General features: G+C 37.8%; 2 protein-coding genes across 2 annotated transcripts in view; one reads left to right on the top strand and one right to left on the bottom strand.

Annotated features, from left to right (window-relative positions):
* The window catches only part of LOC141421353 (olfactory receptor 56A3-like), a 32,433-nt gene extending 17,860 nt beyond the window's left edge, over positions 1 to 14,573 (bottom strand). Inside the window, exons 1-2 of the mRNA XM_074066943.1 lie at positions 13,794 to 14,573; position 11,578 (exon numbers count right to left, since the gene is read on the bottom strand). Of these exons, the coding sequence (XP_073923044.1) occupies position 11,578; positions 13,794 to 14,573 (781 nt within the window). The remainder of the gene's footprint in view (positions 1 to 11,577; positions 11,579 to 13,793) is intronic.
* Positions 4,076 to 5,932, top strand: LOC109679636 (olfactory receptor 56A4-like). The gene is made up of 2 exons (XM_020154782.2): positions 4,076 to 4,324; positions 5,237 to 5,932. Exons 1-2 carry the CDS (start codon positions 4,076 to 4,078, stop codon positions 5,930 to 5,932), a joined length of 945 nt encoding a protein of 314 aa, XP_020010371.2.
* Positions 14,574 to 14,801: the final 228 nt, after the last annotated feature.

Here is a 14,801-nt window from a genome sequence, read left to right as displayed (position 1 = left end):
AATAAAGACAAAAAAACCCCATAATTATCTCTAGTTCCATTAGTTTTCCTGCAAATGACATAATTTCATTTTTTATGGTTTAATAAGACTTCGTTGTGAATATATATCACTTCCCTATTAATTCATCCATTGATTGGTGCATATGTTGATTCTATGACTTGAGTATTGTGTATGGGGCCACAATAAACATGACTATTCAGGTATTTGTATTGTATATTGAGTTTGATCCTTTTGGGTATATATCCAGCAGTGCTATAGCTGGATCATAAGGTAGTGCTATTTTTAGTTCTTTGACAAACCTCCATATTGCTTTCCATAGTGGCTAGACTAATTTACATTTTTACCAACAGTGTATAAGGGTTTCTTTTCCTCTTGTGCTCTCTCTAGCATTTATTTCTTTTCCTTCCTTCCTTCCTTCCTTCTTTCCTTCCTTCCTTCCTTCCTTCCTTCCTTCCTTCCTTCCTTCCTTCCTTCCTTCCTTCCTTCCTTCCCTTCTTCCTTCTTTTCCTCCTTCTCCCCCCACTTCCTTCCCTCCCTCCCTCCCTTTCTTGTTTTTTTGTAGTACGGAAGATTGAACTCAGGGCCTTGTGTTTTTCAGGCAGTTGCTGTAGTACTTGAATCCCCCCCACCTCAGTCCTTTTGCTTTTATTTTGATTTTCAGGTAGGGTCTTGCACTAACTTTGCCCAGGCTGTTCTCAAACCATGATCTTCCTGTCTCTGCTTCCCCCAGTAACTGGGACTACAGACATGTACTACCACATCAGTTGCTATTGTTTTCTTGTGACTGAGGTGAGATAGAATCTCAATGTAGCTTTTATTTGCACTTCACTGATGGCTAAAGATGCTGAACATTATTATTTATGTATTTACTTGTCATTTGTATTTCCTTGATTGAAAAGTGTTTAGTTCATTTGCCCATTTATTGATTAGATTATCTTGTTTTTTGGTGCTTAATTTTTTGAGTTTTCTATATATTCTGAATATTAATTTCTGGTCAGGGAATAGTTGGCAAAGATTTTCTCCAATTTTGTAGACTGTTTCTTCATTCTGGTAATTATTTCCTTTGTTGTGTAAAAGCTTATTAATTTCATGCAATGCCATTTGTCAATTCTTATTATTGTTTTCTGAGCTACTGCAGTCCTATTCAGAATGTCATCATCTATACCTGTATCTTGAAGTTTTTTCCCTATGTTTGCCTGCAGTAGTTTAAAGTTTTAGGTCTTACATTAAGATATTCGATCCATTATGAATTGGTTTTTCTACAAGGTGAGAGGTAGGAATCTAGTTTTGATCTTCAATATGTGGATATCCACTGAAGTTCAGAATATGCAATACCTACCAAAATTGAGTCAGAAAGGCATCCTTCTCTTAAAATGTACATTCTCCATGTCCCTGAGTAATATTCCTTTCCCTTGTAAATAATACACTTCAGTTTATGTAATTCTCAGTCACCTTCATAGAGATTATATTGTGATTACTACTCTCACTTCTTCTGAATGTAAACATAGAACTTTATTTTTTCATTGGAAATGTCTGCACCTATGCAGGGAGGAAGGGGCCCAGGAGAACAGGATTCCCAAACTAATTCTTTGACTATCCAGCCACAGGAGAATGGCTGTTACACAAAGTGCATTTTCATAAAGGCACCAGGTGTCAAAGCCACAAGCATTAACAAGCATTAAGGCCAGTGATTAGCTGAGGAGCCCCATACCGCCTGAATCTCACTGAAGGGTCAAAATTACTGTTTGGAGAAGACGTTCTCTGTAAGTATTTTTGGGATTGTACACGAGAAAACCAAGCATGAGTGACATTTCAAATTTGTCTTTCTGAAGTTATTATTTATTTCAAATGATGCTATTACATGCTCTAGATGTTGGTATGTAAAGACCCCAAGAATCACTTATGTCAGAATTTGAGTACACTAAGGTGTGGCTAGTGTCAGCAAGCCCTGCTCCATCTCTGCCAGGAAGATTGACTGGAAGGAGAATTCTTTCTTTGCTTAGTATAGGCATGATGTATGTGTCTATATTTGGGCCAACTACCATAAAGAAAAAGGAAAGATACCTCATCCTTGACCTTAATTTGGTTTGATCCTTCTAGGCAAGGTGGCTAAGAAGCATAGATATAGGCAAAGAAATGAGACTATGAAAATGAAATCTATGTAATTCTGAGTCAACAGAAGGAAGAGAGCTTTCAAATTGGAAGGTCAAAGATTGCACAGTACTGTGCTTAAATAATTGGAGATAATGGGAAAAGTGGCCAATTTATCTGAGGCTGAGGAGAGCTCTGTCTAGACCTGCCTGAACTGAGATTGCAGCTTCAAATTGAGGGATAGGTCACTTATCATGATCAGATATAATCAATTCTGTCACTCTCAGTCTTGAAGTTCTTTTTTGTCCTCTTTTTGTGGTACTGGGGTTAGAGTACTCAGGCTTACTGGGATAAGTAAGTGCTCAGGCTTACTAGACCAGTGCTTTACCACTTGAGCTACCCTTCCCAGTCCATTTTTTTTCTTTATTTTTCAGGTAGGATCTCACATTTTTGCTGAGGTGATCTTGGACTGCGATCCTCCTACCTATGCCTCCCATATAGCTTGGATTCTAGGGGCATGCCACCATACCCAGATTGTTGGTTGAGATGAGGGTCTGAATAACATTTTGTCTAGGCTGGTTTTGAACCACAATCCTCCCAATCTCTGCCTCTGGCATAGCTGGATTATAGGCAAGCACTACCATGCCTAGATCCCCGCATCCCTCCTTCTTGAAATTTTGTCCTGGGGAAAGCAACATCAGCATTACCTGGATATTTGTTAGAAAGGTCCCAGACCCACAGAACTGGGTTGTGTTTTAACAGGCTCTTGGGTAATTCTGATGCACACTCACATTTGAGAACCACTGGTCTAAGTGAAAAGAAAATCCCAATGAGAATTCTACAGTATATATTAAGAAAAATAAACATCTCCAAACCTTGATTGGGAAATTTTGGCATCCAGTATCCTAGATGCCCTCAATGATGCACTCCAAAATGCAACTACAAGAGAAAACTTTTCCTCTGCTTCAAAGGAGAATGCTTGAAACCTGACTACTCAAAAAAAGCTATTGCACAGGTGTCTTTGGTATTTATTTTTCTCACTATTAAGTTGTTTTGTAGTTTTTTCTCACCATGAAGTGATTTTTTTGCCCTTCTGCTTTGTTCAGACTTTTAGAACTAGTCTGTTAAGTGTTAAGCAACAGTGCCAGTGGTTTATAATACAGCAAAATAAAGAAATGATAGAGAGTAACTGTCAAGGGCATTATTGTACTTTCAATAATCTATCACTCTTACATGTCTAAAGTGTACTTGCCAAAGGCCTATTATATCACCAGTTACCTAGTTTGTTTCTCTGTGCTATAATAAAACAAAAAATTCTATTTGCAAACTTGAAAAACAAACAGGAAACATTGATGAGCATAGGTAAGTCTTATTAATTCTTTACTAGCAATAGGCTTGGGGTATTTGAAGATCATAGGGGAGCAATGGAAAGAAAAGACATTTAAGATGAATAACAAGAAAAAAATTCCAAAAAGTGTAGCCCTCAGTATAGATAAGAATGGGGCAAGTGGAAGTTAATTATTTGAGGCCAAAGAGTGGATTCTAAGAGAGGATATGACACATGTGAAACCCAGTAGTGCTTTACACAAAGCAAAGCTTGTCTTATAGATATAGCTGCATGTAAGTGTGTGTTGGTGAACTATGGAATTTGTCTGGGGTTGGAACATACTCATATGGAGGGAGTTCTGTGTCCATAAAGTGATGAGTGCTAAGGAGATTGTTTTGTGGTACTGGGGTTGGAAATCAGGGCTTCATGCTTGCTAGGCAGGCGCTCTACCACTTGAGCCACTACTTCAGCCCAAGGACATTGTTTAACAGGTAATGATGTCCAATTTAAAATTTAGATGGACTGTTACTCAATAGGATGGTAGATAAACTTGGCAGCCTACAGTGGAGGCAGACAGATCAGTTAGGAGGTTATTAATGAAACAGTCAAGTACCTGAATTCTTGCCTCTTTCCTTCCAGCAGACTCACCTGCCAATCATGGTGTTAGCTCCCAACAACACAGAGACCCAGGTGACTGAATTCATAATGATGTGCTTTCCAGGAATGCAGGACACACAACACTGGCTATCGATTGTCCTGGCTCCTCTCCTTATTTTGGCTCTTGGGGCCAACTTTGTGTTATTATTCACCATCTGGCAGGAGACATCTTTGCATGAACCCATGTACTACCTGCTTGCCATCCTTTCTGTGCTGGATGTCATCCTTTGCCTCACAGTCATCCCTAAGGTCAGACCCTCCCTGGACTCTCTTCCAGGCACTCAGTCATATATCTTTAAACAGTACTTTATTTTCCTTCTACAAATGCTCATATTCCTGAAGGAAAGTGCTCTGTGAGTCACCCATACCATCACAAAAGATCCCTGACACCATCTCTAGATATGATCCCTTCATTTTTTTTAGGTGGTTTTTTTGGAAACAGGATCTCACTATGCAGTCCAGGCTGGACTTAAACTCTTATATACTCCAGGCTGGCCTAGAACTCATGATCCTCCTGCCTCAGTCTTCTGAGTGCTGGTATTATCAAAGTGAACCACCACATCTGGACCTTCTTAATGCCTGTGTCTTTTCCAAGTTTCCATTGTTCCCAACTACCTTAATATCTTTATGAGTAATATTTCAAGTTCCAAATTTCTCCTTACTTCTAGGGAAATTCTCCATGAGTCTGAATTACCCCTCTGCTCCACCACAGAGCTCTATAATATACTTTCTAAAATGTATGTATGTTTATGTCAATATTGAGATAGGAAGCAGGGCTGGAAAAAGTTTCTTATGTGTATGAAGGGGTTGGAGAGTGTCCAAGTATAAGCATTAGACTTAATGAGTTTGATGTTCCTGTTGGGCAGATGTGCCCTCTGGAGCTTGGATAAAAACCGTGGAGCTCACCAGAGAACAGAAATACAAACAAACATTTTCTAAACTAAAGATTGGTGTCTAACTTTAGGAAAAGAGTATAAATTAGACTCTGGAGATTGAGATGGACATAGAAGATGGACAATGAAATGAGGATACTGTCCCAGGTAGCATTATGGGGCTGCGGATGGGGGATTGGAGCTTTTAGCCATCAGAGGGTTTTCCTAATGTTAGGTACTCTAGGATGATACTAGATATACAGGGTTTTGAAGACAATGATTCTGGCAGGTGCTGGTCATCTTCTGGTTCAACATGAAGCCCATCAGCTTTGTGGGCTGCTTCCTGCAGATGTTCATCATGAATACCTTCCTTCCCATGGAATCCTCCACCTTTCTGGTCATGGCCTATGATCGCTATGTGGCCGTCTGCCACCCACTGCACTACCCATCCATCATCACAGAACAGTTTGTCATTAATGCAGCCATCTTCATTGTCTTCCGCAATCTTCTAGCCACACTGCCCACTCCAGTCCTGGCTGCTAGGCTCAACTACTGTGCCAGCAACATGATAGAGAGCTGTATATGTGCCAATATTTCTGTAGCAAAGCTCTCCTGTGGGGATATTCACCTAAATAAGCTCTATCAATTTGTGAGTGTTTGGTGCCTATTAGGTTCTGACCTGGTTCTCATCCTTCTGTCTTACTGCTTCATCTTGAGGGCTGTTATACATCAGCAGTCAGGGGGTACAGTCACCAAGGCTTTGAGTACTTGTGGTTCACATGTCATCCTGATACTTTTCTTCTATACAATCCTGTTAGTCTTCATCTTCACAAACAAGGCAGGAAAGAAGATACCCTCAGAGGTACCTATCCTTCTCAATGTCTTGCATCATCTCATCCCACCAGCCCTCAACCCCATTGTTTATGGAGTGCGAACCCAGGAGATCAAGCAGGGGATTATCAAACTAATCAAGCACCCTGGCTGAGAGGGGTGAGTCAAAGAAGGACATTGTGGAAGGTGGTGTAGAAGTCTGGACATGTTTTATTGGTTTTTCATCTGAATGTCACAAGAAACACAATATGACATTCATGCTACCACCTTCATCTTGAACTTAAACCTTCGGAACTATGTCATAATATTTATTCTTACTCCTACTCTACAAGTATGTGCTTAACCCAACTTTGAGAATCTATTATGGAATGATGGAGGGGGTGAATCTAAGATATATTGTAAGGACATATGTAAATGTCAAAGTGTATCTCCCCTGAACAGCTATTATATGCAAATAAAATAATAATAAAAGATACGTGACCATAATATGCAAAAAAAATCTTTTGTGTTCTTTATTCTGACTTTGTCCAAACATGATCCTTCAATCACTCAATCATTAAAAAAACAAGTATGTAACACCTTCCATGGAATTCTCAGTCTTTTCATCTTGAAGGAGTATCATATTTAATTTACAGGATAGGGATATGAAGAAACACTTTTTTAAATTGTTTATTCATTTATTCATATGTGCATACATTGGTTGGGGCATCTCTCCCCCCTGCCCTTCATCCCTTCCCTCTCCCCCACCCCCCTTGCTTCAAGAGCATCTGTTCTGCCCTTTTCTCCAATTTTGTTGAAGAGAAGACATAGCAATAGTAAGAAAGACATAGTGCTTTAGCTAGTTGAGATAAGGACAGCTATACAGAGAGATTCCTAGGATTGCTTCCGTGTACATGTGTATTACAACCTGAATTGGTTCATCTCTACCAGACCTCTTCACTACTTCCCATCACCTTCCAATAGTGGCCTCTGTCAGTTTAAGATTACTTTATTCTCTCCTCTACAGTGGGCACATCAAACACTTTCAAGTTTTAGGTTTCCTTCCCTTTCCCTATTCCTCCTGTACGTGTTCTCCCCTTAGCATGTGACCCATGTCCAATAACATTACTGTGTTTACCCTAGATCTAAAGTCCACATACGAGGGAGAACATATGATTTTTGGGCTTCTGAGCCTGGGTAACTTTGCTTAAGATGATGTTCTCCGGTTCCATCCATTTACTTGCAAATGACAAAATTTCATTCTTCTTTGTGGCTGAGTAAAATTCCATTGCATATAAATGCCACATTTTCTTAATCCACTCATTGATAGTGGGGCATCTCGGCTGTTTTCATAATTTGGCTATTGTGAATGGTGCTGCAATAAACATGGGTGTGCAGGTGCCTTTGGAATAACCTGAGTCTCATTCCTTTGGGTATATCCCCAGGAATGGTATTGCTGGATCATATGGAAGGTCTCTGTTTAGTTTTTTTAAGAAGCCTCCATATTGTTTTCCAAAGTCATTGTACTGGCTTGCATTCCCACCAGCAGTGTATGAGGGTTCCTTTTCCCCCACATCCTCACCAACATTTGCTGTTGGTGGTGTTTTGGATGACGGCTGTCCTAACAGGACTGAGGTGGCATCATCATGTGGTTTTGATTTGGATTGAGAAAACGCATTCAACAAGACAGTGTTCACGGATAAAATGGGGGAAATTAATGGGAACTTACTTTCAATAGTCCAGGTTAAAAGTGACAATAATGGCTTTTACTAAAGTAGTGAGTGAAAATTGAGGTCATAGGACATACAATTTGCAAATAATCCATATGTTAGGTATAAAACATAGTAGGGATTAGAGGGTGACACCCAGGTTTTTATCAAGAGCAATGGGAATAGTGAAATTGCTATTAACTGAGGGACTAGTTTGGTATGGGATATCAGAAGGTCAGCTTTGGATGCAAACTTCATTCCATACCAGACTACTCCCCATGCATTTGAAATGATAATAACTATCCAAGTGGAAAAGTAAATCACTGAATATATGGTACTCCTCAGGGGTCAGACTCAACTTCAGTATAGTTGTTTGACTCATCAGGGTATAGATAATATTTAAATTCCATTTAGAAGTTTGATCTGGGTGATCACTAATTCTCTACTAATTTCAATCCTTTTCGTCTGTTGAATACACTGAATCTACAATAGTTTGTTACTACTCACAGATTATGAGATCATTAAGGTTGAGAGTGTACTTAATTTTTCTGCATCTGCAACATCTATCATTGTGTCTTACATACAGTGCTTTCTCAGTTACCTAAATGATTTTTGCCTCTCTCAAGACTTTTGGTCCCACCATGTGCTATTTGGATTATAGTCTTATTCTAAAACATAGTACTGTTAATTGATAAAATTTCACTTTAATGTTTTAACAAACATTAAAAATATGCTAATTTATAGTATTTCAGTATTTAAATTGTGTAAATTAGTAGATCAGTGGCGTTCCTACATTCAAAATGGAGGTTATAGGTTTAAAGGAAGATGTTATTAAATATCTAATCAATAGAAAAAAATATAGATACCTGTCAATGACAGGGCTGAGTGTGTACCCCCTACTTCATCACCTGCCCCCAATCAAATCCAGGAATCTCTGGTAAAGTTTGTTTGGATAGGTGATTTAGGTTTCCTTTGTCTATAGTTACCTACTCAAATTCAATCATCTTCTACATTTTGCTTGAAAACTGCTGTCAGTGGACTCCAGCACAGGACTAATAAGGATGAAATCATGTAACCAAGCAATATTAGAGGTGGATACTTTAATGCTGAGTGCCACTCTGATTAATATTCAGAAAGATGTAAAGCCCCTGAGTTACAGCATTCCTTCTCTAGTGCCATTATGACAATAGGGTTCTGGTCTTTCAGGCACAGCCTCTCTCTTTTATGTCTCTAGTTTATAAGACTTGCTTTGGTTCTGATGCATGTTCTCATTCTAATATTCTTCATTGACTTCCAGTCCTCTGCCAGGTTCAGGTCCTGATAGCCACCACAGATTCTCTGTATATTTGGGAAAGGAGGTCCTGATCCTATAGTCAAATCTCCCTAGAGTGTCACTGGCCTGGGCTTCTGCCTTTGCCCCCTGTAGGTGCATCGCACCAGCTGCTGGGATGTCCACTATCCCTGGACTTCTGCATTTCTAGGCTTAGGTTCTATGTTTATTGGTCTATCTGATTGAAACGGACTTACCCCATGTGTTCAAGTGTTCAGCATCTGACATTAATAATCTCAGTTCAAAATGACCCAAACAATGTATGCACATATGAATATATAAATAAAGAGGAAAAAAATCATTTCACAGAGAGTTTATCTTTAAAATTCACATGCAAACTGGTTTTTTTCTGCCTTGCTGGTCACACTAATACATTACACCAACTTTTTTATTTTCCTTTAAAAATTAGCATATGTTAATTGCTAATGAAATACTGGATTTCATTATGACATTTTCATATATGTGTATACGTACTTTGAACATATACCCTTCTCTTGTCTTCCCTTCCACTATTCCACTGGTCCCTTTCTTTCCCCAAATTACGAACCTTCTATTTTCATGTCTCTCTCTCTTTTAAAAAATTTAGATTCTGCACGCAAGAGAAAACATGCAGTATTTGTCTTTGTGTCTGGCTTATTTTGCTTATGTTATGATCTCCAGTTCCAACCATTTTCCTGCAAACAACATGGCCTATTCTTATTTTCATTTTCTTATTAGTATATATTAATTGTACAAAATAATGGGTTTCATTATGGCATTTTCGTACATGTATATAATGTACTTTGATCACATGCTCCCCTCATTACTCTGTACTTTCCCTCCTAACCCCACCTTCTAGTTCCCTTTCTCTTCTCAAATAGTTCCCCTTTTACTTTCATGTCTTAAAAAAATCTAGATTCTACATATGAGAGGAAAAAATTGTTATCTTCCTAAATTTGGCATATTTCACTTAACAAGATGATCTCTAGTTCTATCATTTTTTTGTAAATGTCATGATTTCATTTCACAATGTACATTGTATATATAGACCACATTTTCTTCATCCATTCACTCATTGGTGGGCACCTTGGTTGATTTCATAACTTCTCTAATATAAATAGTGCTGCAATAACATTGGTGTGCAGATATCTCTATTGTTTGAGTCCCTTGGATATATACCCATGTGTGGTTTAACTAGATTATATTGTAGTCCCTTTTTTTTTGGAGGAAACTCTATACTAATTTCCATAGTGGATGCAGTTTACATTCTCACCAACAGTACAGGAGGGCTGCTTCTCATTCCCCATAATCCTTGCTAGAACTTGTTGTTTACTTGAAGATAACCACTTTGACTATTATGAATGGAATCTCAATTTAGTGTTTTTAAATTTATTTATTTAATTAATGAACTAATTTTAAACTTTTTGTGGTGCTGGGGATTGAAACAAGAGCCTTGTGGATGCTGGGCAAGGGTTCTATCACTGAGTTACATCTCTAGCTCTGTGTAGTTTTGATTCGTGTATCCATGACATCTAAAGGTGTTGGATATCTTTTCATGTGTTTATTGACCATTTGTACTCCTTATTTTGTGAACTGTCTGTTCAGTTCATTTGCTCATTATTGATTGGATTATTTGTTATTTTGGTGTTTAATTATTGAGTTCTATATATTCTTGATATTAATCCTTTATCTTATGAATAGGTGGCAAAGATTTTTCTTCTATGGGTTGTATAATTGTTTTCTTTGCTATGTAGAAGATTTTTAAATTTTATGTAATCCCATTTGTCAATTCTTGCTCTTATTTCCTGAATTATTGGTGTCCTGTTCAGATAGTCACTGTCTAATCATATATCTTGAAGTGTTTTCCCTATTAATGCAAGATGTTTCAGGTTTTACATTAAGTTAAGACCTTAATCCATTTTGAATTGATTTTTGTACAGGGTGAGAGATAGGCAACTTATTTCAGTTTTCTATTTGTAGTCCAGTTTTCTCAGCACTAGTTTTTTTTTTTAAAGACTCTGCCTTTCCTCCAACATGTGCTTTTTGCAACTTTGTCAAGGATCAGATGGCTACAGTTGTGTGAACTTATTTCTGGGTTCCCTAGAATGACCTATGTGACTGTTTTTGTGCCATTACCATGCTATTTCATTACTATGGCTCTGTAGTATAATCTGAAATCAGTATGCCATCTTTCTTCTTGCAATACTTACTACTTTCTGAAATAATTTTTAATTTTGTTTTCTTATTTAACATGTTGGATTTCCCTTCATAAGGTACATATATGTATTTTGCTCATGGAACTTTTCCTTAACACCTAGAATGCCTGTACATAACAGGTGTTGAATGTGTACTAGATGAAAGAATAGTCCCAGAAGTAGGACTGCATGGATACTTCTGTGTCTTGTGGACAGTATGCAACCTTAATCAACATATTCCTATATTCCAGTGTCAGTTGGAAATCCCCTGAGCAATCTGTTGGATGCACCTACTAGTGATGGAGAAGTGCCATCAATTCTGAAATGCTACTATTGCTAACTAATGCTTCATTTAACATTCTAGGTTGTTATTCTATGGTTCAAAGGACCAGATTTTCTACTTATATTTCTTATTCTATTTTAGGCTCTAGAGTATTTTATGTATCTTACTTCTGTAACATTTTTTAAAACACTGAAACTAGCTAGTTTTATACATGAATGTACAAAATTGTGAGAATCTATTTAATGCAAAATTTAACCTTAAAAAAACATAGGATGCAATTGCGTCTGTTTTGGTGAGTTCTTACCATGAACAACCATTGCTTACCCTAGTGCTAATATGCCTTGATATTCACTAATAAAATAATCAAAACAAAAGTTTCCTGGATTTAAATATAGTATTTACTTAGCTGTATGTTTAATTGAGATCTTCTGAAATAGTAATATTTTCAAGAGTTAGTTTTCTGTTAGCCATACTGGTCTATGAGTATATTGTGTGAACAAAATTTAGACCTATTTTAACCTGTAATTATTGCTTATTATTTAAAGAAATATAAATACATTTTCATTTTCAAGCAGATGTTAAATTAGAGTTCAGTAACAGTGAAACCACAAGAAAAAGTTCAAGATTGATTTAATTGTTAGATAGAGGATAATAGAAATTGACAAAATACCAAAGATTATGCCTAAAATAATCCAGTCATTCATCAAATATTGGCTAAATGGTCTAGACTTGAGGAACTATCTGATTATGGACTTATAGGCATTTTTATTTTGGAATCAGAAGGCAAAAATGCCTAATTTGGGGTTTAATGGAATTTTCCATAAATGGAATTGATATTTCTCCTACCAGTACATGTCAATTTAAAAACAAGACAAAGACCCAAATAGCATTTCATAGGGAAATACTTTGTTTATTGAGGGCTATAGCTATTAGACCCAGATATAAATATCCATGAAGCCCTGCCATCAAGAAGGACCATAACTTGCTCTGGGCAGTTGGATGCAGGAGGACCTGTAAACAATTTGGATATATAAGTCATCCTCCGAGGTGGTTGGAATTTGATCTGTGAATTAAATCAAATTGCAGTATTTTGATGTTGTACCTGATACAATGTTCACATTTCCTATTTGTTTTCACTTGTCATTGAAGAAAGGTGGGAAGTGTCCATTCCTGTGCTTAAAGAGAAGTATGAGGGAGACTCAGTAGTGTGAGTGATGCCTGTCTTAAGACAGTCAGTAGTTCCATAGACTTTTGGAACTAGAAATGTATTTTAAAATAATTGGTTTACTGCCTTCATGCAACAGATGAGGATCCTGAAACAGTAAAACTATTGATTTGTTCCTAGCCACATATCTTATTTGTGGTTGTGCACAACCTAGGATGCAAAACTTTTAATTCACCATCTCAGGCTTTCTCTCTTTTTAAAGTCACTTCTGAATTAATTTGCCTATCATTTTTCCAGGTCTTTCTATGTAGAAGAAAACATTCCTTCAATATTCCTAGGATCCAGATTGGTTTATAATTTCCCCAAATGTCATATGAGTTTCTCAATGATTTAAAATTTGTTCTATACACCTTGGTACCTTTAATTTCCAACAAAGTTTCTGTACCAAGGAAGTTGCTTAAAATATCTTTGCCAAATTAATAATAGACCTTAATAAATTTAAGTGCCATTGCTGGGATGTCTTATGATACTGTGATGTATAGTACACTGAAGCAGAACTCTGTACACAAATCAAACTGACTCATTGTGAATCCCACAGCTGAAACATCAAAATGTATCAGCCAAATGCCAGCAATTCTTGCAAGAGTTCTGTACTTTTGAGAGTTCTGGCTGACAACAACAAAGAGACTTTGCTTGAAAAGGGGGGTGGTGGTAGAAAGATGTTATAGATAAGCAAAAGAGACTTGCTTATGGGCTCTTGTCACTTTTTGTCATTCTGGCTGACATTTAAAATACTGTGATATTTTCACAACTGTATTGTGCAATTGGGCTAATAATATTTATAGTAAGTTACTATTAAGGTCACTTATATTGACAGGTATTTTAAACATAAATGTGTGGAGTTGATAAATTCAGTATTAACTGGGAGTTATTCTTCTACTATAGAATTTGTCCTTTTGAGTGCCCTCATTTTGGACAAAATGTAATCATAAATATTGGAAAAAATTAAAAAGTCACAAAGATGTCAAATTTTGGGGAGATATGTTGGGATTTGAAGATGAAGGATAGAGTCAAGAACTTATTTCAAAGCTATTGCTTACTTTTCTCCTTGATATTTTATTTCTGAGTTATGGATTTCAATGTAATTACCCATTAACTGATTAATAAGTCATTCTATATTAGGAATGCAGACACGCTGTTGTCCTTATTGCCACTCTTTCTTTAGTAATCTCTTGATTCCTTGCTTGATCTCCTGAGTTCTCACCCCATAAACAATGGGATTAAGGGCTGCAGGGATGACATGGTGAAGGACATTGAGCAGGACTGGCACATCAGGAGAGACCGTCCTCTTGGCCACATGTGTAAGGACAAAGACAAGAAGGATGGTGCTAAAGAAGAGGATAAGGATGAAGTGGGAGCCACAGGTGCTCAGAGCTTTAGCCACAGCACCCTCTGCCTTAAGTCTCAACACAGTTCGCAGTATGAGGGTGTAGGAGACGAAGATGAGAACAAGGTCAGATCCCAGCAGAGTCCAGCCTCCAGCAAACTGGTAAAGGCGATTGATAGTGACATCATCGCAAGAAAGCCTGGAGACAGACATATTGGCACAGATGCAATTCTCAATGACATTTCTCCCACAGTAATGGAGTTGTGCTGAGAAAATGGGGATGGGCAGAGATATAAAAATATTCCTGGCCAAAATAAACAAGGCAGCTTTGACTACAAATTGGTCAGTGATGATGGATTGGTATCTCAGTGGGTGGCAGATGGCTATATAGCGATCAAAGGCCATGACTGTGAATGTGCAGGACTCCATGGCTAGGAAGCAATTCATGATATACATTTGGAGGAAGCAAGCAGAGAAGCTGATGGGCCTGAGGTCAAACCATAAGATGGCTAGCACCTTGGGAATAACAGTGAGGCAGAGCACGATGTCCAGCAGGGAGAGGAAGCTGAGCAGGTAGTACATGGGCTGGTGCAGAGAGGCTTCCAGCTGGATGGTGACCAGAAGAAGAGCATTGGCCCCCATGGCCAGGAGGAAGAGGAAGCTGAGTGGCAGGGACAGCCAGAGTTGCCAGCTGGGAGACGTGACAAAACAATTCAGGAGGAAGTCTGAAACCCCAGTGGAGATGGTATCATTGTGGTGTGCTGTCATAGTTTGTCATATCTTCCTACGACTTTCTTTTAGTGATCTGTAAAATTAGGATAAAAATTAGCTGGGACTCTAGATGAACACAGAACAACTTATTTTACCTTGGTGTAACATGTGACAGGTTGTACCTGGCCTAAATATAGGCAAAGTGAATTCATCTGTTTATCCTTGGTACAATGTTATTCAGATATTACTATTACTTGAAACAGTACAGAAGACTGATGTAATTGA

The sequence above is a fragment of the Castor canadensis genome, chromosome 1, assembly GCF_047511655.1.
Source record: "Castor canadensis chromosome 1, mCasCan1.hap1v2, whole genome shotgun sequence".
In the NCBI taxonomy this organism is placed as follows: Eukaryota; Metazoa; Chordata; class Mammalia; order Rodentia; family Castoridae; genus Castor; species Castor canadensis.
The sequence above is the reverse complement of the archived record's forward strand: the minus strand, read 5'-3'. Positions and strand labels throughout refer to the sequence as shown.